General features: G+C 39.7%; 1 protein-coding gene across 3 annotated transcripts in view; it reads right to left on the reverse strand.

Moving 5' to 3' along the window:
* CPNE8 (copine 8) overlaps nucleotides 1-19,362 on the reverse strand; it is a 71,912-nt gene extending 52,550 nt beyond the window's left edge. For 2 of the 3 annotated variants that reach the window (XM_056516272.1, XM_056516274.1), the window contains exons 1-2: nucleotides 19,060-19,362; nucleotides 5,145-5,185 (exon numbers count right to left, since the gene is read on the reverse strand). In XM_056516272.1, coding sequence (XP_056372247.1) covers nucleotides 5,145-5,185; nucleotides 19,060-19,199 — 181 coding nt within the window. In that variant the 5' untranslated portion in view covers nucleotides 19,200-19,362. The remainder of the gene's footprint in view (nucleotides 1-5,144; nucleotides 5,186-19,059) is intronic. The other variant, XM_056516273.1, reaches the window with a different exon arrangement.
* Nucleotides 19,363-26,957: the final 7,595 nt, after the last annotated feature.

Below are 26,957 nucleotides of genomic sequence, written 5' to 3' on the forward strand. Positions count from 1 at the left end.
GTAGACAAAAAAAAAGCTTTTACAAAAAAAAAATCCAAAGTAATTCTCAGGAGATGTCTTTCTCCATTAACTCTAAATAAACCCTTGGCAATCATGTCCCTATCTTTGGTTACTGTTTATAGTAGAGTGAATCCCAACCAAAAAGCTTATTTTTACAGCACACTCTGAGACGTGAATTTTTACAACATAGGCCGCTGAGTGTATTACATGAAGAATGAAGTGAAATGGGAAAATGTGAGAAAACAGAACGAAATAGAAGCTGTGAATTCAGCTAAAGAAAGTTCTGTAAGTTTCTGAACTTCTGACTACCCATCCAGAACTGCAGAATCATAGAACATCCTGAGCTGGAAGAGACCCAGCTGGAAGGGATCCATCAAGATCCTCCAAGTCCAACTCCTGGCTGCACAGGACACCCCAAGAGTCACCCCATGTGCTGAGAGCATTGCCCAAACACCTCCAGAACTCTGTCAGGTTGGTGCTGTGACCACTGCCCTGGGGAGCCTGTTCCAGGGCCCAAACACCCTCTAGGGAAAAACCTTTTTTTCTAATACCCAACTTAAACCTCCCGTGACACAACTTCAGGCCATTCCCTTGGGCTCTGTCACTGCTCACCACAGAGAAGAGATCAGTGGAAGCTGTAGACTGCACTAAGGTCTCCCTCCCCTAGGGTGCAGATGTGGCCAATATTTTTAATAAAATAAAAATATTGACTAATAAGCAATAACCTCATGCAACATGTTATTTAAGTAAAAGGTGCAAGTCTGACAGGGATACATATACGAGTGCATCTCAGACTGAAATTAAAAAAAAAAAAAGTCAGCCCTAATGAAAGCTATAGAAAAGACATATTTCAGTCTTTCTGATAAATACTTAGAAGAACATTAGATTTTATTCTAAATTTACAATCCTTCCTCTAAAATGTACCCCCAAAAATTTCAGGAAACCAACCATGATACTGGTCTCCATCAGTGTTAAGATTCACTGTCTCGAATGGCTCTTGCAGCAAGTTTTGTAAAGACCTTGATACACTAATTGCAATAATCACTCAAAAATTTTGTCAAATTCATATCCAACTGGAGTAATGCAGATAAGTTTTTCTCTCATAATCTCAAAAACTGAAGGAGCAATGAGAATGTTCACAGCAGCACACTGATGAAGAGTAACTGAGAAATCCTTTTCAAAGGTTTTGCTGTATTGAGTTGTTCCAAGAGAAGATACAGCTACATCTATAGTCAGGAATATTAATATTTGGTAATTTTTAACTCTGGACACTGATACCACAATGTCATATTCAAGGTAAATTTAATTAAACCTTGCAATGAAGAAGAAGGTGGAAATGTCAACACTTATTACTCTGTTGTAGATAGAGTTACAAAAATATTATAAATTATTATAGCCTCCACCTTCCTATTTTCCTAGATAGTCCTTTCCCTTTCAATGCATATATGCTTATTCATTAGTCTGGCAATTATTGTTACCTCAACATTGCCCATCTCAGCTTTCCCAAACACACTTATTCCATTTCAAGGAAGACTCACCCATGATGAAATTGACCTTTTCCCCAAGCTACCTAAACCTTTTCATGGTACCAGTTCTAGCAGGGCTCCCCAATACTCTTCACTGACCAGCTTCTGCACCTTCCAGGCAGAAGTGCCCTGAGGTCCTTTTGTCCCAACTGCCAAGAAATTCTTCTTCTTGTTACTATCCCCCATGGGGAGATTCCCCAGGGAGGAGTTTTTTATTCAGTTTTCAGTCATTCACCCTGGACTCTTTCGATGATTAATACTCAGGAGCCACAGGGTTCCACAGGAGGACATTTCACCCAACTGTGCTGCTGCCAGCACAGCTCTGCAGGGCTCAGCTTGAGTTGTCAGAGCATGGGAGGAAAACAATTCTGCCTGTCATTAGACAGAAGAAACATGCCAAAATCATTAACCTGTTTCTCCTCGCCAGGTCTTATCCCTGCCTCATCAAGGAAGTGCTGCTTTGGCTCAGCTTTCTACAAGAAAAAAACAAACCAACAAAACCCATAGATTTAAAAATATATATCCTTAGAAAAAATGGAAGAGCAGAATGCTCCAAACACTAAAGTAAATCAGTATATATGACTTGCTTTGAGTCCACTGAGCAGAAAGCACTGTCAGTAAGAGGCTTCAGGATTGTTTAAAATACTTCATGAACACTGGCTACCCAAGCCTGTCCCATCTATAGCTACTATCTCTACAGTTACTTCTGTTACAAGACTTTGGGGAGGCAAAGTGACAGATTCCTCTTGGCATGAATATTCTAGATTGCAGGGAAGTGGTCAAACTTGGAATACTGAGCAGCAATTACAGTATTTAAAAAAGGGCAAGCATATCTCCTAAGAGAACCAGGAAAATCACAAGCTCCTTTTTAATTTCAGGAGAAAGATGTTTATATTAACATGGAAGTCAGCTATATTCATGTGTGTCCCACTGAGAAAAAGACCAAGAAAATAAAATTGGATTTTCACCACCAGTAGGATCTTCAGATAAATGCACTGGAGTATGAGAAGCATATTAGAACTGGCCTAGCCAAAAGCAATGAGACCTCAGCATACAGAATAACTCTACATGGCTCTATCTTATGTGAGATATAAAGGCTGCAAATTCAGTGGCTATAAAAGTGGATCTTGTGACAGTGGCAGAATGCAGATTTTGACACCGTTTTAGCTACAGAATAAACTTACTGTATACAGAGCAGCCTAAGAATGGCCTTTGTCCAAGTGAATAGACATTGAGAAAAGCTGTCGTGCTGTACTTCCAAATACAGGAGAACAAGAACCTTTTATGCTACTCACCCCTTTTACTGTAGGACCATATCTCTGTGCCCAACTAAAGGACAGTACAAGTAAACAAACTAAACTGGCTATTAAAAAAACCTGCAGATTACTAAAACTGGATGTACACTCTTTGGAGAGTATCCAAAACCAAAGCTGTTCTGACAAATAATTTCTAGAGTGCAAATACAGTATGAGTACTTCCAGAGTCAACAGTTTCCCTCTTTTCTCTTCACCAAGGACAGTATTACTGTACTCCATGGCTTTATACTGCTAATCTGTGTCAGACAGGCCTGATTGGCAGCATAACTGGCCACTCACAACTGGAGACCAGATCTCTAAAGCACACCACCTGAGTGCTTTAAATAAGCTATTTACATATCGAAAAAGTAGTGTCGCAAACTGATAAACAAGTTTATGATTCTTTTAAAGTATTTCCAGATACTTTGAATCCATCAAAAAATACCCCCAATTTAATTCTCAGAAACATTTTAAAATAGATACTAAGATTTCTTTAGGTTTTCCTGCCGCTTTGCTTCCATGTTTTTCCCAGAAGGGGTCACCCACCAGCCACAATCACTTTGTTTGGCTCACCTGCGTGTCCCTGGGCTGTGCACAGGCTACAGAGCCTTTGAGGAACTCTGTGGAGCATCTCCAGCAGCGTATCTGCACACATGGCTGTGGCAGCACCTTCTGCAGCTCTGTCTCTAGCTCACACCTGCTGACACATTTTCCTGTGATAAGTTTGAGCAGGGCACTGCGTGCTCCCCTGGCAGGCAGGAGTTCTGGCAGGCAAGGGCTGCTCATGTGCTCTCCAGAGCTGACTGGAACCAGCTGTGGCTGTGGCCTCCTCCCACACAGCTCACACTGCAGTCCCCTGCCACTCAAACCCTGCAATTTATGCCTAATACAGTGCCCTATCTGATAAAAACTTGAAGCACTTGTTCTTAATAATTTTTGATATTAAGAACTGTAGACACCATATCACTTTTGCTAATATAAGAGATCTCTTAAATAGGAGCATTCAGAACAGTTGAGCTGAGGGTCTTTTTTAACAGAATCACATAATTTTTAGGGATCTTTGAAGATCATCCAGATCAACCAGAATTAATTTTTACTATTTTTTAATCCAATTAAATTTTTTATTAATATGCAAAGCACTCAGTTTTGTTTCTGTGTGATCTCCCTACACCAGAGGCATGATATTGCCTATATCTTCTGGGTTTTTTTTGTTTTGTTTTGTTTTAAAAAAAAGCTTTACAGGTTAGAAACATCAAAGGTACTCCTAACTTCTTGTAGGGTCTCCCCAGGAAGTAGAAGCTTTCCCCTTCAAAAGCATATTGTGGAATCCCTTTCAAGAAATTTTTGATGCAGAACGGAAACACACTCTAACAAAAGTACTCAAATATTTCATACTGCTACATGACTCAGGATTCAAATATCAAGACACGCTTGCATGTTCAGAGACTTGATACAAATATATGTGTCTTGGGTTATTTCCAATGCCAGTAAGCACAGTATGTGGCATCCTAAAGAAGAAAAGCCCAGGCTTAAAGAAAGAAATTGACCTTATAGATAAAAGCAAATGGAGAGTTGTAGGGGAAACAAGATGACACTACAACCTAAGGACCAGCCTATTAACAGCACAAAACTCTTTCGAGTAACATTATCAGAAAAGAAAGGAAATTGTTTGTGATCTCGGTTCCTTGATTAAAGTTTTCATAAAGCATCCAAGACAGAAAGATAGTAATGGATTTTGAATCAAAAGTCCCATCACAAATTAATAGACATGAGAATTTTGGGTTATAACACAGCTTACGAGGAAAGTGAGTGTCACTAGCTTACAATTTTGAAAAGATTAATTCAAAAACCATCATACCATTTTTTGATCAGGAAATCTCTGTTTCACAGAGATTAATTAAATTTATTTTTCAGCACTTGACTCCAAGGTTAGTAGGCAGTATGCACTAGCAGCAACAAATGCTTCTAGTTTATCTCGTATTTTACCTAACAGCTTCAAAAAATATCTAAAACAACAGATACTAGAAGAGAAACAAGAACTCAACTTTCCAGAATTTATTAATTTTAGGAAACTTTAGGTTAAATACTAAACAAGTGATTATTTAGTTCGGGAAAGCACTATTAAAAACAGTCTTTAAAACTCCAGTTAGCATAACATTAATTATAAGTGTAACTTATTCAAGTGTAACTTAATTGTTCTAAGTAATTGTCACAAAGACAATTTAAACCTGACACTGAAGAAAATCACCCACCTAATTTTATTCCAGTGTTAGCACATTCAGAAAACGTAATAAGAAGAAACAACAAAATACTATATACTCACTTGGATCAGACTTAGAAAATGTATCTCTGTCCAAAAGATTTCTATAGAAAAAAAGAAGAAGAGATAAAAATAATCTTAGGTATAAAAAAAACTGTGAAAGATGCAAACCAGATACCAATGCATATACATTTTTAACAAATCAAGAGTCAACTTAGTCTTCTCCCCTCCTAACACACAAGACTTAGTCAGCACTAACACTGTTACATTTCATTCTATTATCCATTTTGGACTTGAGCAAATGGTGGCTCATATACTCCAATACCAAATCAAAAAACAACCACATGTACATTATATATACATGTAACAGGCATCAGGAAGAGAAATACCTTTAAATCACAAAGGTCTACCAGCGATTAACTTGCCAATTCAACACAAAAACATTAGATTTTACTTAAAAGAAAAGAATAGCTATGAGATTTTAGAGCCATCAGAAAATATCTCTAGGAATCTGTCATGGATAAGTTAGGTAAAGAGAACTAATCCATACATAGGACACACCTAGGAATAAATATTAATTTTGTTATGGAATGCAGTCCCAATATCATAACCACACTTCAGCCAGCTGAGAATCATACACAGATGAAAAGACTTAAATGAACAATTCAAAAGAATCAGAACTGACCAGAAACCATTCTCAGAACAGTTACCAATATTTCACCATTCAAAAAAAAATTAAAAAAAAAATAAAAAAAATACTTTAAATTGTCTCAACAGACTAGAAAAATGTTCTGAAACAGGATGCCATTAAAAAGGGACAAGAAAGAGCTAATAAACTTTGGAAGGTATAAAACTTAACAGCAAAAATGCAGCATAACTATCTGGAGCTGAATATACAGACAGCACTTATGTCAAAAATAGCCCTAGACATCACAGTTGACCACAAATGAATGCAAGTCAGGAGTCTTGTACCTTTGGCAAAGAGGCATATTGGAATACACAAACAAGAATGCCACTTTAGACCAATTGTCTGGTCTTCATAATACCGATAAACACCCAATTCAACCAATAATGTTTTGGACACTCCAATTTCTTGCAATCCAAGACAGACATGGAGCCACTGGATTTCAGTGAAAACAAATAATTGGAAGTATATAAGCTCCATCTATGAGGGAAATACTGCTACAAATTGAAGCTGACCTCAATGTCGACAGAGCAAGTAGGAACAGGTTTAACGATAAATTAAACCGCAGCACAGAAGTTGAAGTTTACATCTTTCACTGTTAAAGGTGGGAGACATGATGTGAAATCCCCATAGTCTTCAAGAACATGTCAGATAGCTGCAATTTCTAGTAAGGTCTTTGATCCTAAGCCAGAGCAAAAGGAAGGATTAAATAACCAGTTTACATCCCTTATCTCTGATTATTTTTAATAACTAGTACAGCCTCTTCAAGGGGCACCATTAACTACTCTCATTCAAATCTAAATCACATTATTTTTGTGCTACTGAACAGGGCTGAAGAGTGTATTAATATTTTGCTCAATACAGGTGTTTTAATGGTCCAATTAAGACTTCAGCAATGAAAAGATACTGTATTTCAAATTTAGGTATTGCCAAGTTCAAACTTCAGAACAAGGAATATGAATCAAAAAAAAAAAAAAATCTTGAAAAGAACACTGGACAGATCTGTTTTATTTAATTAAGCCAAAGCAGTCACTAGCCTTAATATTAGTACTTGTGAATACACCTGAATTCTGCACACACTAATTCTTCTGAACTTCTCTAGTCCATTCAGAAGTGTAATTTTTATGCCTACAATTATACTCAGTGAAACGATATCCTACCGTAATGAAAATGTTGCAAATATAAATTGGAAGTATTACGAAACCCAGGAAAATCTGTGAATCCAAGTCAGTACTTGACAACAACCACTACAAACTGCTTTAAAAGACAGTATAGCAAGTTCTGCAATATTGGAATTGCCAACCCAAAATGAAAATTCTCTCCTACTCCACCTTAATTATACATACCTACATACACTGCTAATTCCTGGTAACTAGAATTGTATTATCCCAGGAAGAACTGCAATACAACCTCAAAATTAGATATGAAAGAAATAGTACATTAGATTTTGGAACATACTCATTATTAGAATTCCAAACAATTTTAATTCCTCTGCATGATGACTACAAAGTGACCTTAAAATTGGTAGGTTAGTGCTTGTCACTGTAGATAAGGATTACGGAATTTTATCATGCTTATACTAAGATAAGGTATTTCAAGTTCTTGAGATATTTCCTACTCTTCTTGTGTTCCCTTTTAAGTTTTGTTCCCCTCTATTTTCCATATACATACTAACGACACATACTCTAAGTGTGGCCTGGTACTGTAAAGCTTAGTCTATCCTGACACTTCCAACAGCTGCAAAAAGCAGCCACCATGGGAACAGCATAAGAAGGAGGGAAGAGTCTGCAGATGAGAATCTACAGGCTCTTAAAGAATCTAAAAATAAAGAATCTTTAATGAGTTAAGAACATTTCTATAGATACAGCAACCCTGAAAGGATTGCAAGGATAGAGACACCCAAGTTTAACATTGTAATTCAGGTCATTTCGTGCAATGAACTTGTGGCTTGAACTAGTACAACTTGCAACACCCTCAGTTCAACCCTTCACACACTTTCCTACAAATAAACAATGTCTTCAGCAAAGTTTGCAGCATGACTGATTGTCCAAATCATAAATAGCCACCAAAATAGTAACAAAAGAACTTCACAAGCTGTTCAAGCAATGCAGCCAATTTCAAAAGGAACTTTAAAGAAAAAGTGCCAACAAAGAAAAAGAAAAAGAAAAAGAAAAAAAGAAAAAGAAAAAGAAAAAAAGAAAGAAAAAGAAAAAGAAAAAGAAAAAGAAAAAGAAAAAGAAAAAGAAAAAGAAAAAGAAAAAGAAAAAGAAAAAGAAAAAGAAAAAGAAAAAGAAAAAGAAAAAGAAAAAGAAAAAGAAAAAGAAAAAGAAAAAGAAAAAGAAAAAGAAAAAGAAAAAGAAAAAGAAAAAGAAAAAGAAAAAGAAAAAGAAAAAGAAAAAGAAAAAGAAAAAGAAAAAGAAAAAGAAAAAGAAAAAGAAAAAGAAAAAGAAAAAGGAGTCTGATTTGGACACTAAATAAGGTAACACCTTATTAGGCTGCTCAACTTCATTTGTTTTCATTTCAGGGGGATAACAATCAAAGTGCTCCTTTAAATACAAGAAAGCTACACAGTACCTATACATAGAACAATCTACAACCACAAGAAATGGTAACACAGAATAGAAAGCAAACAATGTATTTCTAGTACTTTAGGTAATCTTTGCACTCTTAATTTTCAGTTGCACTTTCTGCACATGCTAAGAAAGACAGAATGTATTTTCCCTTTTTCCTGAGAAATGAATTCTCTTTGGTAGCAAACTGTTGTCTCAGGAAAGCTCACAAAGCTTTCAGAAACTAGAAATATCTAAAACTTCTTCTTTCTCCTAATCAAAGCATCAAGAGAAACAGACTTGTATTTTAACCAAACTTGGTGAGTATATTTTTGTCTATGTCCATTAAGCCTTTCAGATAAAAAAATGCAAAAAGAAAAACAATTTCTATCAATTATGAGAGAAGTGTAAAAACCAAATTTTTTCTTGAGAAACATGTATATCAAACACCTACAGCAAAGAAGTCTAGGAACATCTGTGCAGAAAGCACTATTCTACTAGTACAGATCTTGAAGGAATTAATTCTTCACCTGCCCATTCTGGTGTGGACCTTCCAAAACAGTTGCAACAACATAGATGTCTAAGGAAAAAAGAATTAATAGGAGCCATGGCAGTAACACTGGAAATGCTGGGGTAAATTTTCTTCTGTATAATGAGAGCAATTTCCCCAGGGTAGGAGAGAAAGTGATCAGTAAATAAGATAAAACATTTTTAGCCATGCCTCACAGAATCACTGTGTTCACATAGTTTCATAAACTCCATAAAAAATTATCAAAATAACAGTCCAGTGCTCAAGAAGTTTTTTAGCATAGAATGTTTCAGTTGACAGAACCTACAATGATCAGCCAGTCCAAAGGCCCAACCACCTCAGGGTTGACCAAAAGTCAAGACATGTAATTAAGGGCATTGTCCAAATGCTTCTTAAACTCTGCCAGGCTTGGGGCATTGACCTCTCTAGGAAGCCTGTTCCAGCATTTGACCACTCTCCCAGTAAAAAAGTGCTTCCTAATGCCAAGTGTTTTATACTGTTTAATCTAAACCAAGTCATATCTATAAATCAGATGCCTCCAGATTCACTGATCTAGCTAGCAGTGGTAGCTAACCAGAAACCATCACAGCCTACACTGCTTCCTACAACCTCATCCACCATGCACTGTGTATGTTGTCAGATGTACACTAAAACGTAGCACTTACTCACCTTGTCCACATATACCTTCCTTCAAATTTCACTTTTAGTTATCAATATCTGAACTTCCTTCTCTGTAAGTTTTTTTTTAAGCCTTTGTTACACTAAGCTGCTAAGCAGAAGTGAATCCAATTCCCCCGTCAGAAATTACAGAATTCTGGCCTTGAAGAAAGACCACAGTAAATACAGAACTGAGCAGTTAAAAACCTGCTTCTCTAGTTTCAAAATTAAAAAAAAAAAAAAAAAAAAAATCTTTATTGACTGAAAAAAGGCTTACTTATACATTGCTTTCAACAGCTCTGAAATTTTTAATGATAAATATGTTGTTCACCTAGATTAATTTGTCAAAACTTCTCTGGGTGCTATGGCTTTATGTTTCTCTTCATCTTTGGACTACATTTAAATGCATGCAAAGATTTCTTGGTTGTGAAATAATAAATAACTGCACTCAGCAGTTTGCAAACACAGAAGTTGGTTACTCACACAAAATAATTTTTATAAAGTACACATTTTCAGTATATCATACATGTATTATATATTATAAGCACACACTATTTTCTCACACTTTTATCAATCCATGGGAGAAGAAATTGTTCCTAGTTCATTAAATAAATGCATTTCGGTTTCCCTCACTTAATGATGTGTCCACATCACATTTTCACAGAAGATCCTGATAAAGAAAGAAGCATCTTAATCACTTTTTAATGTGCAGAATGGTACCCATAATACTACTAATTGCAACATAACTGTTTTAACCTAGCAGGCAGTGCACCTCAGCCTTAATGGTGCCACTGAACCAGCAAGTATCAGTCTAAGATGACATATTATCCATAGAGTCCACTCGAGTGAAGAGCCCACTTGACCTACCTGCAGAGTCATTTCACAAACTGCAGTGGCAGCTTAAGCAGTCACCCTTCCACAGCTGTTTACTCTCTCCTCTATTCAGTACAGCAAAGCCAGCTATTAGCCTCCAGATCACTAGATTCAAAATGCCCCGGACCTAACAGCAGATCAGACAATCTCTCAGAATTTTACATTCTTGTAAAATAACTAGTTCTCTAAGAATAGGCTCACAGGTGAGACAACAGTGACTCTACTGACTAACAAGTAGTTAGGATGACCTGTTCCTTTCTGTTCAAACCATCTCCACTCTTCGGGGCACTAGAAGAAACAGAAAGAAAACAAATATAGCTCTGATGTGCAAGATTAAGAAAACATTCACAATCCCTTTTCATAACCTTTGGAAAAGTAATTCACTCTTCTCGTTCACCAGAAAACAAATAATTTTCAGCCTCATGGTAACTCTCATTGTCAAGCTAAGAATATATTGATTCAGAAGCCATAAGGGAAAAAAGAAAAGGAGAAGCAATGAGTAATGGGTAAGATCAGCAGTGCTTCCAGGAGTTTTAAGCCAACCCACAGAAAGGCATCTCTGGCTAGATGTGCGCAAACAATTTCAGGATGAAACCTCTACTAAAACTGTTGATTACTCTAGAGGGTTAAAAAAACCCCAAAGGAAATGCCAAGTTTATTTACTCTAACACAGCAAAAGTTTTACAGGAATTGAAACAGACAGGAAGTACTAGGTTATAAAAATACACTTGTGCAGATGAAAGAGACCTGAACACAATCTTAGACTCCAGTTTAAATTTTAAAAAAGAGTTCATTTAGTACTATGACAAACTAGTAGAACTCTGCTTCAGCACCAGGAAATATATACCATCACCCTAATATTCATCCTTTCTCTGCCAGGGCATGACTGTTGGTGGGCAAGCCACTGCTCAGATGGGCAGAGGAAAAAATGACGAAAATAACACTACCACAGAAAGTCTTCATAAAAATACTCAAAGTCAGTGCACATTTCCTAGTAGCTAGATTGTTTCCTGCTGCCAGGCTTCCCTGTATGCCACCTTTCTGAGGCCTAGGACTGGGAGGGTGTTACAGTGAGCCACCTGTCAGTGTCCCACCTCTGGTCTGAGGAGAGCCATGAAGTTCACAGAGGTGGAAGAGGTGCTCTTGGAAGGAGTATGATGTTGGTGACTTCTTCTTCCCCACTCCAAGGACCCCTAGCTAAGTTAACATTCTCTGACTTCATTCATCTGCAACTCCATTCTTCATCCACATTTACTGCACACATATACAGCCTGTATCACATCTGCTCGAGACCTGCTCTTCCATCACTTTCGGTTTTGCCCAGCTCTAAACTGCACTTCTTTACCAATCACTGGTGACCTCTTGACAGCACTGGAGTCCCCAGTAAGGGGGACATCCCAAGTACCCTCTTTTCACTCCCTGCTGCCACACTCCCATCCTGTGCCCCCACTTGCAAAGTCTTTGCTATCACACCGTGATGATGCTCCTCTGCACTACACCATTCTGTGAGGGTCACAAATGCATCATTATACACATAACAACTACTTGCTACTACTATCTGCTGAAAGAAATGTGGTTATACCACACAATTATACAAGAAGAAGCCAAAAGGAAACTAAGCAGCAGCCACCCAGTAACTAAAAAAAACATACCGGGTTTGGATTTACAGCTAAATAAAGCCAAACAAAGCTCCATGTAGGCAAAGGCACGTTCAGACAAAACCTGACAAGCCCTGAGACTTGCAAGGTTCTGTGAAACCTGAAGCCTGCGTGAGAACTGACATGTTAAAGACTCAAAAATCAGATTTGCAAAGGCAATAGGTGCTTTGCTGAGGCCAGATTTGCATCCCCTAAACAACGGGGAGGAGAAGAATTTTTTGGGTGTGTGGTGAAACCTCTGATCTTCCAAAGAACAGCCCAGGTGCAGAGGACATGCACATCCACCAACTAGAAGATGATCACAACTAACTGAGCTTTGCTTAACAACAATCTTCTTTGTTGAGGGAGAAGGCCAGTAAGAAGCAGATCCTGCAAGGTGAAATAAATGCTTTTTATCATGCCAATGTCCTCTCCTGATGAGACTGAGGGGTAAAACCACCCCCTGGGGGAGGTATTGGGATGTTCACAGGTAAGCCTGAAGGTTTTCATTCTTTCTGGTAAGTCACAACTGACTTAACCTGTTGTGTTGGGTTAATGTGGCCAAAAATGTGTATTCTACCACCAGCTCTTGAAGCCGGGTGGGGTAGTGATTCCTTATCTCTGTGGCACATTCTATCTGCTCACAGGCCACCTTTAAGACTAAGTGAAGCAATCATATTTATCTTTTCCACAACCTATCCTCCCTCCAAGAAAATATCATCTGCTGCTAATGGGCCATTAAGTCCCACTGTATAACTGATAAAATTACATCATCCCATTAGAAAATGCTCCAGTCAAAAAAAAAAAAAAAAAAAAAAAAAAAAAAAAAGAGCCAAGTCTTTCCTACCTAAATAAAAAACTGAAATTTTAGACATCAAAATACTGTCTTTCCAATAAATTCCAGAAGAAAACCAAACCTTTTCCACATCATCCCTAAACCTTCAAAAAAACCACTACACCCTTTTACAAAACCACTGTTTCAGCTAAGCCACATCTGCCACTGCAGGAAAATTGCAGCCACCATTTAATTAAACTACTACCAACACCCTGACTGACAGGGTGTCAAGTTGTATTCTAATTCTGTCAGAGTTAAGATTGTTCTTTGTAATACTACATTTCTATTTTAATTTTCCTAGTAAAAAACTGTTATTCCTAATTCACATATCTTTGCCTAAAAGCCCCCCAATTTCAAAATTATACTAATAATTTAGAAAAAGAGGGTTTACATTCTCCATTTCCAAAAAAAAAAAGAAAAAAGCTTCTACCTTAATTAGCAAACACCTGTCCTTCAAACCAAGACACCTGTGCAGTCATGAAAAACAGTGGCCATGTTTTAGAAAGGGCTACAAATCTTCAAAGACCCCCCAAAGCACCTCCAGACTGTGCATGATCCACAGTATTTCATAGTGTAAAACTCCACTCCCAGGAGAAGCACCTGGGCCTTCCCACCTGAACATATATCAACCCACTGAATCTTTTTTTAGAGGAATTCTCCAACCCTCGATGGATAAAAACTGTGACCACAACTCTGATCAACTGACATTGAAATTGCAACAATTGAGTCTCAGGGCTGGATCCACGGGTAGTGGTACCTTTCCTCTCCTTTTGCATTCTTACCCTTTCTTCATTTTCCTGCTAAGTTTTCCTAATAACCAAAGCACATACATATCTCAGTTCCACTGTAACCACACTGTTCTGAAATAAACGTTCCATGTGTATACACACTGGTCATTCAGTCTCCTTTCACTTCAATCCACCTCAAGGGATCCAGTAAGAACTTTGAGTTACTCATCTAACCCTGGGTGTGTTAAAACAGCCTGTCCCTAGTGTGTAGAAAATCCACTATGAAAAGCCACTGTCCATGAAGGAGACAGAGGAGTCCTACAGCTTTATTCAAATAAAGGGAGAGTCCATTTGGCCATACACCCGTGGGGTTTTTCTTGAGGTTTCAGAGGATGCAGCCTCCTTTTATCCCAAAATCCCAGCCGCATCGCCCTCTTCCTTTTCCCAGCAGCTGTGGTACTAGGAGGGTACAGCCTTCCCGAACCATTTAGCACATTTTCCCCTTCAACAGGTCATTTTCCTCCAGAGTTTAGAAATTCGAGCTATGTGGGCTCTGCAGAAGACTGTGTGCTGACCCATTTGTCTATTACCCTTAAATTCAGGAGCCAAACTGTCTGGGCTCTGTAGCTTGAGGTTGGCAGAGGTACTAAGACCAATTCAAAAGACATTAATGTCCATTTCTCCTTAAGACACTCATTGTTTGTAAAGACATCCGTCCATTTCTCCTTAAGACACTCACCCATAGAACTGTTTGTAAAGACACCCATCTTTCTCAATCACAACTATAAGACCGAACTTACAGTGCAACTGATCTGCTCTAAATTCTATTAGTCATGTGTCTGCATGTTTAAATTTCAAACAATGGAGACACACAGCTTTAAACTAAACCATGCACTCTATCAGGAATGCATCTCCATGACTAAGGACACTGTAAACCATTTATATTTCTTCCCATCTGAAACCAGCTGGTTGTCTAGGCCATATCATTTCAAAGGACATAAACATGTAAGATCAACCTTCTGTTGCCAGTCACAAATCACCACTCCATGGACTTTTATTCCAACCTAGAAACACATACACATACACAAAGGAAGCAGGAAAATAAAAACCGTATTTACAATCAAAATTAATTTTATATTCTGCATTTTGTACTATACAATAAAGGGTTACAAGCTCAAATAATTAAGTATCTCTTTTTATATTGTATCTTTCTGTGACAGGGACTTCAAACAAATAATTAATATTTTAAAAAACCCAGAAGGTAAGTCTGATGGCTGGAGAGACATGGTCTTGCCAGAAATCAATGCCTAGAACAATCAAAGATATAATTGAACATACTTTTAGGTATTGCAAGCACTTGGAAGTGGCTTGTTAAGACTGTCAGACTGCCAAAGAAAAGGAAAAATTCTGAAGTGGCATGCTTTGTTCCTCTGTGCATGAAACTTGAATTATTTCAATTACTGAGAATAGGTGTTGCTTAATTCCATTCAGCTCATTCATTAATGTTAAGACTTCTGTACAAGTTGTGAAGTGGCATAGGACTGATCCAAAACAGGCATGGGCAACCATTTCTGTTGAATTAGCTATGACAAGGCATTTATGATGCCTTTACACACATAGTGCCTGTTGTGGGTACACAATAGTATACAGTATATCCAACATAGATCCAGACCAATACAGACACACTGCCTGACTGAGCATAAAGCCTTGCAAAGCAGTATTATCATAACAAACGTTCTGAATTAGCAAAGTGACCCTGCACTGTGCCAATATTTTGCAATTCTACTGTCTTCCAATAACCATGTCATCTAGACAGTCATAAAATTATAAAACTACAGCTTTAGTTTCCTATAGATATTAAAAACATTCTCAAGAAGATAATTCTGATTGACAAGTCCATAAATAAACATTAACATGAGATATAATGAAACTCTTGACCATTTTATTCACATAATAAGATTGCAGAATGGCTGCAGAATTATCAGGTACTACAGGGAAAAAACCTAGGCCTGTTCACACAGTAACCATGATAAACAGATATAATCATTACACAGATGACAACAAAAAAATTAAAAACTTGAACCCATTAAACTACACTGAACTTGCTCACACAGAGCATAACTTCAAGACACGTAATAACCACAATCTTGCAGTCCTCAGCATTAGATCAACTACTTCAGTCAACACATAGTAACAGCACTAACAGGGAAGATGGGAACAGAATATGAAGGTTTTCCGAAACTTAACTAGATTGGAATCAGTGGAGAACATCAGTAGAGGAAAAACAGGATGACAGATACATGGCCTGAAGCTCACCTGAAGCTTACATAAGACCACAAGCTTATACACACAGCTGGTAAGAGAAGAGTCGTGTCTAGACACAGGCCTACAACCAGCATGCAGTGCCAACACCCCTGTAGAGGAAGAGGAACTTTTGGGCTCAAAAACAGTAGTGAATAAAAGGATTGAGTGCAGCCTATTTCCACTCTTTCACACAGACTGCAGGGACAAGGTCTTTGTCCTTCACCACATGACAATTGTGCAAGATTATGCCAGGCAGCAACAAATAAAGATGGCAAGGCAAGTGAAAGCAACATTTTCATCGGACCATGACCTTCAGTACATGTGATGAAGGGAGAGACAGGGTGCCGAGGGAGATGGCTACTAGAACAAGTGATCCAGACAATAGCAGACAACTACCAATATCAGAGGATCCTCTGGGATACACATAAAAGTTCTTCTGCCATATTAGAGCTGGCTTCAGTCAAAGACTTCTGCTTCCTGATAAACTATGTCTTATACAGTCAGAAAAGAATTGTGAAGTTTTTATTTGATAGGAACTGAGTAGTAATAACTAAATTAATTTCTTGCTTTTCTAGCATTTTTAAAATTACAGCTAATGCTGACATTCAAAAGCCATGGAAATGATATAAAAAGCTTTTAGTCATAAAGAAATCACAGAAAGAGCATTGCCTGACAACCAAAACGTTTCTGGATTTTACAATTTTCACAGAATTTCTCATCCCATCCCATTAGATGCATATCTCCTAAAGGCTACCTGATGTGACCCTGAAGCTGAACCAGGGTGGCTTGGAAAATACCAAGTAGTGCAATGCCATCTGCATAGTGCTGATTCTGGATACTTTGATAACACTGGCAGTATGAGCATGCAAGCAAATTGGGAAATGCGGACAGAGAAACCACATGGAATTGAAAACTAAAGGAATAGAAATTGTATCCTTACTGAATAAGACAGACAAAAATACAGAACAAAGGGAAGAAGAGTCACAGATTTACTTTATGGCACAAGCAGTTTGCACTGCTTCACTGACCACCAAGTTGCACCACCTGTACAAACTGGAAGAACTTCCCTCATGTCCTACAAGGAAAACAAGTAAAAATCCACAACAAACAAACAACACCCCCCCAAAAAAACCTCAAACAACAAAACAATCAACAACCCAAAACAAACCACAAAACACCACAACAACAACAAAAAAACTCAAACCCAAGGAAAATAAATCTAGGAAGAAATAACAGTTGTCAACTAACAATTGTTGGTGTAAGTTAGTGACCACATTGGTCCTACAACTCTTCAGGTATCAAGGAAAAAAGTATCATGACCCAAACTGTTGCTAAAAGCATTTCTCTCCATGTATTAAGGAATACACAACTGCTAATTATTAAAGAACTTTCAGCATTCTCTGAATTTTGCAGTTTGCTCTTGCAGTCTTTCACAATTTAACACCGTATTTCACAAGCTTTAGCCAATGGATGTGTTTACAGATGAATCACAAATGTGTTAATCATTAATCTCTGCCCTAGTGTCATTCATTTTATACTCCACTTTGAAGCATAATTTTGTAATCAAAAATTGTCATCCAGCACATAGAGAAGAGAGGAATCTCCATGGAAATTCCCATCCTTCTGCACTTGACATCTAGACAAATGAAAGAGTTTGAACAAAACTGACACGGCTTTTAACATCTACAGAGAAACTGTCTCTGTAAACTATTTACTGAAATATACTGAAATTAATTACAAGTAAGGTCAGAATCCATTGACTGTGTACTATACCTGCATTTCTTTGTAACTATCTGATGGATTCTTAAACCACTGTGAAACATGGCAGGTATACACAAACGATATCTGGAATTAAAGGAATTCTCATAGTAAGTGAGTTGGGTCAAATTCAGCATAAATGCTCTGACATCTGGAACTGTGACAGGCTATTTGAAGAACTTACAAGTAATACTAAAGGTCCTGGATTGCTTTTACACATTACAGCACACCCTTCCTCGGACAGCAGTCAGCGCTTGTGAACTTTGCAGAGACAGCCAGCAAGTACAACGGGGTATTTATGTCAGCCTGGTGACTGTTCCAGTATTACAAATTTAAACTTACTCTATTTCTCACTGCTTCAGCCTTCTTTTAAAAACAACACCTGATAAAACATCAAATCATACTTTATTTACTAACGAAAGAGAGGGAGTGGTCTGACAATTTAAGTTTAGAGCACTGCCGTTCTGTCCTGGTAGTAATACCGGTAAACAGTAACAGCTCTGGGAAACTACATTATAAAATGAGCAAAGGATTGCAGAGTAAACTCTGTCTCATTTCCCATCAGGAAACACTGACAGTTCAAATTTTCCGCTAGAAGCTGCCAACTCTGCTAGCGAAAGGCGTCACCGATTTGCAACTAATGGGAAATACTTAAGGAAGTTGCGGAACGTGAACGAAGACATGAATAAAAAAGAGCACAACTAAAAGTATTTTTAGACCTCTAAGAAGAAAATCTCTGCATCACAGGAAGAAAACACGATTTTTGAAATACCGAAGAACAAGCGTCAAAGGAACAAAACCACGGATAAAATTGGTATTTTGGGTTAGCACTCCCTCAATGTCTCGGCAGCAGCGTTACGATAAAACATGACGAGGCCACACAACACGACCGTACACGTAAGTTTTACAAGGAGCTTTAAAGAACCCAAGACGGGAACACTCCGGACGGAAGGTGTCCGTCCCCACACGGCACTTGGGACCGCCGCAGAAGTGAAATCCCTGCCGGGTACCGCGCCCCGGGCGCTCACCGCCGCGGCTCCCGCTCCCGGGCAGGATGCGGGGCGGCGGCAGCCGCGGCCGGTCTCGGCAGAGCCCGCGGGCACCAGCGCTTCGGCCCGGGGTCCGGCGGCAGCAGCCTGCGGCGGCACGCCCGGGGCGCGGCAGCGGGCTGCAGTGGGCTGGCAGCCGGCCCCGGCTGCGCCCGCTCCGCCCGAGGATGCGCGGGCAGCTCCCCGCGCCCGGACCGCTCCGAGGGCAGCGGCGGCTGCTGCGCCTCGCACGGCGCCGGGCGAGCGGAGCGCGTCCCGCGCTGCCCTTCCCCTCCCCGCTCCGCCGACGGCCCCGGGACGCGGGGCCCCCGCCCGTCCGCCCCCTCCGACGCCGCGGGGCGAGCGGGTGCCGCGGCCGTGAGCCGCCACCGTACCTGCAGGACACGGAGAGCTCCACCTTGGTGGCCGGGATGCTGGAGCTGAGCACGTTAAAATCCCCCACGGACGCCATCTTCGGAAGCCCACCGCTCCTGCCCGGCTCCTGCCGCCCCGCCGGCTGCTCCAGCCCGAACATGGGACAGAGCGGCGCGGGTGGGAACGAGGGAGGGAGGCAGGGAGGAGGCGGCGCCTATTGGCCTCCACAGAGCGCCGCCGCTGCCGCCCGTGGCGCGGACCCGGCGAGCCGCGCTCAGCCCCGCTCCGCGCCCGCGGGACTCGCCCGCCGGCCGGAGCCGCGCGTGCCCGCCCCGCGCGGGGAGCGGGACGGCCCGAGCGGGGCGCGCGCCGCAGCCCTCAGGGGAAATGCGGCACCGGGGCCGCGGCGACCCCACAGCGTGCGGGGCGGGGAAGTGCCCCGGTGGAGGCGTGCCCGGGGTGCGGTCCCGAGAGATGCCGCTCCCGCGCCTCCCCGGTCACTGCCCCGCTAGCTCCTGCACGGAAACTCCCGTCCCGTCCCGTCGGGTGTCCGGGCAGTCTCCTCTCTGTGAGGAACCTCCCCGGTGTCTTCCCCTTGGCTCTTGCACGGGAAGTCCCGCTCCGCTCTGTCCCGTTCCGCAGGCTGTGCAGGGAATCCCCTCCTTCCGCGCTACTGCGTTTGCGGTCCCCGAGCAGCCGCAGCTGCGCCCGGGGACAGCGTGTGAGGGCCACACTGCGAGGGCTCATTAATTCTCCCGGGGCCGGCACCACAAAAGCCCCGGGCGGCGAACGCGGGGTTTGCGGGAGCGGCGGGGCAGGGCCCGGGCCAGGGCCGGGGCGGCGGGGCCGGTGCCGCCAGGGGGCGCGGCAGAGCGGCCCGGAGGGTGCGCGCTCCTCGGGGCGGTCGCCAGCGCTGGGAAGACCTCGGTGATCCGAGCCTTTGGAATTCCAACAGCCTTTCCAGTTGCGCAAGAGTCGAGGGAAAAGAGGTGAATTTACACTGGATACTGTGTGCATTGACACGCTGAAAAACGGGGGTTTCACTCACTCACACGTGCGCAGACACATTTCTTTTTTTTTCCCCAAGAGTACCAACCCAGTTGCCCTGAATCTGTTCATAATAGTTCACAATAATCACAACAGCTCCGTCATCTTATATGTAATGTGTATAATTTGTATCCATTATTACAATGGAATCTAAGAGGACTCCAAAGTTTATTTTTCATCATGGTAGTTTGAAAAGAGATGGAAGTGCTACCATTCCCATGTCACAGGTGGGAAGTTAGGGCAAAGGCAAATTAAATACCATGTCTGTAGCCATAATATGTAGGACAGGTCGAAGATACCAACCCGAAATTATGTACTGAACTTCTCTACTCCTCTATCAATAGTTTTACATGCAGCAATAAAGAAGCTTAATGTTTTTATTTGTTAAAAAAACAACCAAACAAAAAACAACAACAACAACAACAACAACAACAACAACAACAAAAAAAAAAAAAAAAAAAAGACAAAAAAAAACTCCAAAGCCACAAACATCAAGATACATTAATTTTGAATTTAATTTATAGATTCTTGTTGCTGCAATTCAAGTTCAGTGCTTGATCTCAGGCAGTATATCAAAATAGTGGTAAGAGAACCTGAATGTCAACACCTGGTTAGCTCATAGCAAACAGAAAGAACAGCAGTGGGAATGCAGAGAACAGGAATATGTTCTTATGAACAGGAGATATCCTCCCTGTGCACAGCATGCATATGAAACATTGCTCCAGTGGCAGAAACTCAAGGAAGATATTATGGATATTTTATTCAGAAACTTTATTCAGACCACATTCCAGTTCTAATCTTCTGGCTCTTTGTTTTCAGGAGATTTTCACCTGAAGTCTCATTTCTTTATTTTCATTCTCTTGTCCAGAGCAATTTGTTAAGCACAGAGCAATTTCTCATCAGATATCTCTAAAGTACTTCCTCTTAAACCAATCTGTCTAAAGTTGTCAGTGCAGCCTGAGGAACCACATACCTTCACAAGTATTCAAGGTATGTCTGCAGGCAGCCAAACCAGTAAGCCTACAGCTGAAATTGCTTTAAAAAGCCAAACCACAAAACTCAAACAGAAAAACAAGAAGAAATTTAGTTCACTTCTGTCTTTGTCTATACAGTAGTGTGAAGGGATGGATGAAGGCCCAGTGGTGTCTTGAAAGGCTAATGCCGAGTACAAATAAGATACTAGATGACTAAAAGCTAAAGAACAGTTTTTGAGAAAAAAAGAAACTGTTTTCCAGCTTTGTAATATACTTCCTCCCTCTTTTATAGTCCACTATAAGGATCTAAACATGATCAGTGTTTCCCACAGGGCGTGGCATGAATAACCAGAAATGTATGAAGAGTTATTATAGTAAGGATAGTACATCACTATAAATGATGTAACTGTTAAAATAATATAGGTGTGAGTAACCTAAAAGTATATCATGTGACATGATTTTACATTATTCTCTACTAATCCACTTTACTTTTGGTTACGTGGGGGTTTGTTTTGATCCTTTTTTATATTACCTGATCTTAATATTTTATTCCACTTAGAAAAATGAAAATTTTTGGCAATTGCTGATTCCATAAATAGAGCACCCTATGAAAATAATGGAGGAGTTAAGTAAATTCAAGTCTTCAGTGTTGCTGGGGAGATATCCATCTTCTCTCATCACGTTTATAAGGGCATAACTATTTTTTCTTTTAATGTTTCAGCTTAGAGTAAGTACATAGTTCTCATGAACTGAAAGTGATTTATATGGGAAAGAGAAACTGAAAAGTAAACCAAGGGGTAGCTGAAAGATACGCACCAATGAGACTAAATATACATTATTATCATTCCAGAGAGGCACCTTGTACTTTCTCATGCTTAAATGGCACTAAGGTGTGGGGACTGGAATAATGCCCAAGTATTAGGTCTGAGGCAGTTTTAGTATCTGAAATTTATGTGCAAAATACCTATCAGATTACAGTGCAAAAAAGAAACGTAAGAGTTGTGTGTGGTATATGGTAAGCTGACATATGAATGACATCAGTGACTCTCAGAAAATTTTGCAACGGAAAACAGAGCATATTTTCCTTGCTTTCTTTTGTGATTGTTACTTTATTATTACTAGCTGTTGCTAATTATCAGATACCTACATAACTCGTTTCAATTCCCACTACCTAATTTAAGGAATGAGGGATATATTTGCAGTAATTATAGCATAACTATGAACAAACTAGAGATTCCAGAATAGCTGTAATGCGTAACACTGGATGATTGCTTTAAAACATCACAGCTTCCACGTTTCAGCAGTATAATTGAAGCCGAATGCCACAGGATGCAAACATTGATTACTCCCCTCCACCCCCTCAGCTTTCTGCCTTGTAGATCATTATTAAACATCTCAAAAAAGAAGTTTAATGATTAAATCTTTGCACTACTAAAAAAAATAAACCACACGCAAAACCAACACATTCTAATCTGTAGGAAGTTAAGGAACTGGAAATGGCATCTATTCTAGTTATGTGGTAGAATAGGTGGATGATTATAGGAGTGAACTTAGAAATGAGCTACTGCATTATTGGAACAGAACAATGCGACTACAATGCATTTTCATGACAATGACATGCCTACTCAGTCTGTATTTGTGATGAACATCCCATATTCCCTTGTTCTTCTTCAGGTATCTGTTCAATAGTTTGCTCAAGTAACAGTAATCAAATGACATAATTTTATCCTGGCTGCCACCAAACTGTTTCCTTCAAAAACCTGAAGATGAGAGTGAACTTAGCCATAACTTGGTCCTTTCTGATAACTGAACATAGCACTGAAAAAAATCCAATATCCTAATGTACACTACAGTTTGATGATTGTTTTATCTTTCTCTCCTGCCTTTAAATAATATGGTTAATTTCTTTCTTCTTTTCTAGTGCTGGTTGTTTCAATTTTCATTGAACAAAGACAAGGAATTTAGCGTTTGCTGGGACAAGTGGAACCATTAGTGCCACCCTCTCTACTGGAACCATCAGCAAGAACTGTGGCTGAATACAGACCATAGGCTTTTAAAAAAACATCAGTAATAGAACATGCTGATGGATACATTCAGTCTCTTTAGTCTTCCAGGATGAAATATCTCCTATAACTCCATGATTTTGTGATCTGCTTTCAAAACACACAAATACTGATGCTCTATTTTTGTGAAAGTAAAGTCTAAAGATGTCAGACTCAGGTTTGACGTAAAGAAATCTCTCCACTTCTTTAAGGTTTTCACTTTAAACAGTAGTTTTTCAAGGGCTAGTGTCTACAGTCTCACAGGTGTCAAGGAGAATACATTCTTCTATAAAAAGTATCTAGGCCTTCTGTGTTTAAAAGCCTTTGAAACCTATCTTCAACTGTCTGCATAAGAGCACCTCTGTTGTGAGGACCCAGAAAACCTTGTCACCATGGCATAAGCTGAGGAAGGTTAGTGAGTCATCAGTGCAGGGACAGCTGATAATTTCACCCTTTTTGTACCATGATGAAATTAGTAATGCATTTATTTGTATACCTCTCTACTATTTCCTTGCAGAATAAAATCACAAAGTATAAATACCACTTCCTCTCTTCAAACACAAAAAGGACACCTATCCAACAAATACTCGTCTCACTATTTATTTGTTTACACTAGAACTACATTATGTAGCAAAGTACCTTTATTTACATAATTTTCCTGTACTATTTCAAATTTTCTTCCAGTTTGATCCAGCCCAGAAGAGAGAGATCAGCAGTACAACCATAAGGTTCCTTCCTGCCACAGCCTAAGGAAAGTGTTCTTCCATAGAATCAGGTTAAGTAGTGTCAGTTCCTGACACAGTTTTCAGTTAGTTCAAGAGCTCTTCAAAATGGCAAAGCATTTTCAGAGTCATCCAGGAGATGTAATGGAATCCATTTCACATCTTACACTTAAGACTGCATGGTAAGGTCTCTACATCTACAAACAGAGGAATTTTAAATCTACTGAGCACTTTTTCTGGCTCTCAGAGTGAAGCAAGTAGAGTGGAACTCAAGTTCTAAAAATTTGACTTGGGAGTATTTTTAGTACAGATTTTAACTGTTAACGAAGTCAGATTAAAGTTCAGGTTCCGTTTTAAAGGACAAGGAAAACTTACTAGGAGTTTTTGGGTGGAAAAGTATTATTCATGAACCTTCAACTGAGCATTGGCCATCCAGATTTCATTTGTGGACAGGCTGCCAGAAAAATGTAAGGGTGCATTTAAAATAATTTTTCTAGAAAGACAATTTATGACTGGCTCATGGCAGCAGATAATTCTAGGTTCTGCTAAACTAAGTGTTTAGTATGGCAGAAAGGATGGTAACAAGAAGATTGTCTGCATACAATTTATCTCAAAAATTCTAAATAATTATGTTATTTTTAATGGACATAAGATAAGATAGCCCCTGTAATGGTTTTGAAAGCAAAACCAGTGAGAGACTCCTAGTCAGAAATACAATTTAATAGGGAAAAAAAGAAAAAAATATAACGCATGCAATAGTACAAAAGAAAAACCACTGACAGAGTCAGAATACAACCTCATTCTCCACTAGTTAGCGTGGTGATAGCAGTCCAGATGAACTGGTCTGCTTGGAGCAGTGATCCTGTAGAAAGGCCTGGTAGCTCTTGTCCTCTGGAAACCAGTGGGTAAGGGCTGCTCTGGTGCTCCAAATCTCAGTTTTTATCCAAGTAGGAAAGGCTTGGCTCCTCCCCCTGGGTGGAGCATCTCCCAATGGGATGATGTAATTTTATCAGTCATACAGTGGGACTCAATGGCCCATTAACAGAAGATATCTTCCTGGAGGAAGGATGGGTCATGGGAAAGATAAAGAACAATGCCCCATCTGGTTTAACAGATAGCCCATTAGCAGAGGATATCTCCCACAGAGATAAGAATCACTGTCCCACCTGGTTTTAGCAGATGATGATAGAATACATACTTTTGGGCTACTTTATGTTGTAACCTAGGACAGCCCCAAAATGAAACCTCAAGATGTTTGTCACCAGATCAGCTGAACAATTCAGTAAAGTATTTTAGTCTCAGAAGAGGTAGAGGAGAATCTACTTCTTGCTCTTCAATTACTTCTTATATTCTTGGACTACTCTTGATGATTAGAATTATTTTTTCCTTCCCTTCCCTGCCCAATCAGTTCTAGGCCTTCTAAGAAATATCAGCTGATTTGCAGAAAATATTTGCTTGCTACAAATCTTTTAGGAATAATATATTTCACAGTTTCTTTCTCTGCCTAATCTCAACCCACATCTTTTCCCTCAGCATGCTTCCAGAATATTCGTAAAATAAATGCCACCATTAGCAATACATCTTGGGAGGCCAAGTCTTCATATGTAATAGTTGCTTAGTGAACACAGAAGAAATTAGCACATAGCCTATACAATTTAAAGGTATGTTATCCAGTTATTTTCTTCATGGCAACTAAAGTCAAACTCAGTTCTTTTAGGAAAAAATCATTACATCATTTCTGAACCCAACAGCGGCAATGCCCAAACTGCTACATCCTCCTCCATCACCCAGGTGGTGGCTTCAGTACTCATGCACGTGACTTCATGTATTTCCTTCTGAAGGAGATATTGGGTCTCAGCAATCTGGGCATGGAAGAAATCAGTAACTCTTCCAAAACAGACATAGATTTGATCTTTGCGAGTAGACTATAACACAGATTTCATAAGGCAGCACCAATTGCTTTTCTATTACCTACCTGTAAATATTCAGACAGATGTGTACACAGTGAGGGGGTGACCTGGACTAATCTGGTTAAGTGTTGGATCCACTGCTTGTGAATAGTCACACACTTGAACTCACATAAATAAATACTCTGGATGATATATCAGGTTATCTTATAATTTCATCTTCTCAGAAGGATCCCTGTGGAGTCAGGGTAACACTACATATTCTAATTAGCCAGCAAGAAGCAAACCCAAATTTTTCAGTCAATTGCTTTTTAACACTTTCTTTCACAAATTTCTCAGTGTAAGTCAAGATAGTGGAATATCAAAAAAATTATCATCATATGTCCCCTACCATTTCTATGGTTTCCTCATTTTGAAAAAAAATTGTTGGGTGTTTCTGTATTCTTTCAAAGACCAATAAAATCCCAGCATGTTGTCAGATCCCTCCATGTACTACTTTTCATGCAGTCAGCTTACAGTGAAGCTCTGTCCCAAATTAATTTTGAAGGCTGCATGTGATTTACTTTATTGGCTTCTTGATTATTTTTTTCCCAAGATTATACTTGTTTTGTGGAAGAAACTGACAAATGCCCTTTGGACAAAATGAGAACGTTTCTATTTTCAGAGAGGAAAATCTTTATGGCTCCTTAAGACTCTCCGTCATATTTGATAACTCACTGTTAAACACAGAACCAGAAAGCATAAACCTCTCCCACAAAATGGGTTCCTATGCTCTGGGTTTGAGATAGAGGAGGAATTGTGTCTGGAAAGATTTGTGAAATCATGTGAGGATATAAAAGATTCTGTTTCCCAGCTGAAAGACTTTCTGAGTAGGTAACAGATCTTACCAGTACTATCAATGATTTGGCTTCCGCTGTTGATTTTATGCCTCCACCTACAGGGATATAAGCTGCAATAACTGAAACAACTGGAATATCATTAAACACCTCCACTCCCATAATTATCAATTATTAGTGCTTGATAGGAGCTTGAAAGTCATATGCTCAGTCTGACAAAGCAGACTCTAATCCATTAAATCACTTCAGCTTTCACCTCCAGGAAGGGCCTCTAGCAGTAGAGGCTTTTTCTTCAGCTGTTCAAATAAAGTTTATCCTTCTAAAGTGCAATTTTCTGAGCTACTGAGTATAGTTGGGTTCTAAAGAGCCCATAGTTTTCTTCCAGGGTGC

The sequence above is a fragment of the Oenanthe melanoleuca genome, chromosome 1A (genome assembly GCF_029582105.1).
Source record: "Oenanthe melanoleuca isolate GR-GAL-2019-014 chromosome 1A, OMel1.0, whole genome shotgun sequence".
Taxonomy (NCBI): Eukaryota; Metazoa; Chordata; class Aves; order Passeriformes; family Muscicapidae; genus Oenanthe; species Oenanthe melanoleuca.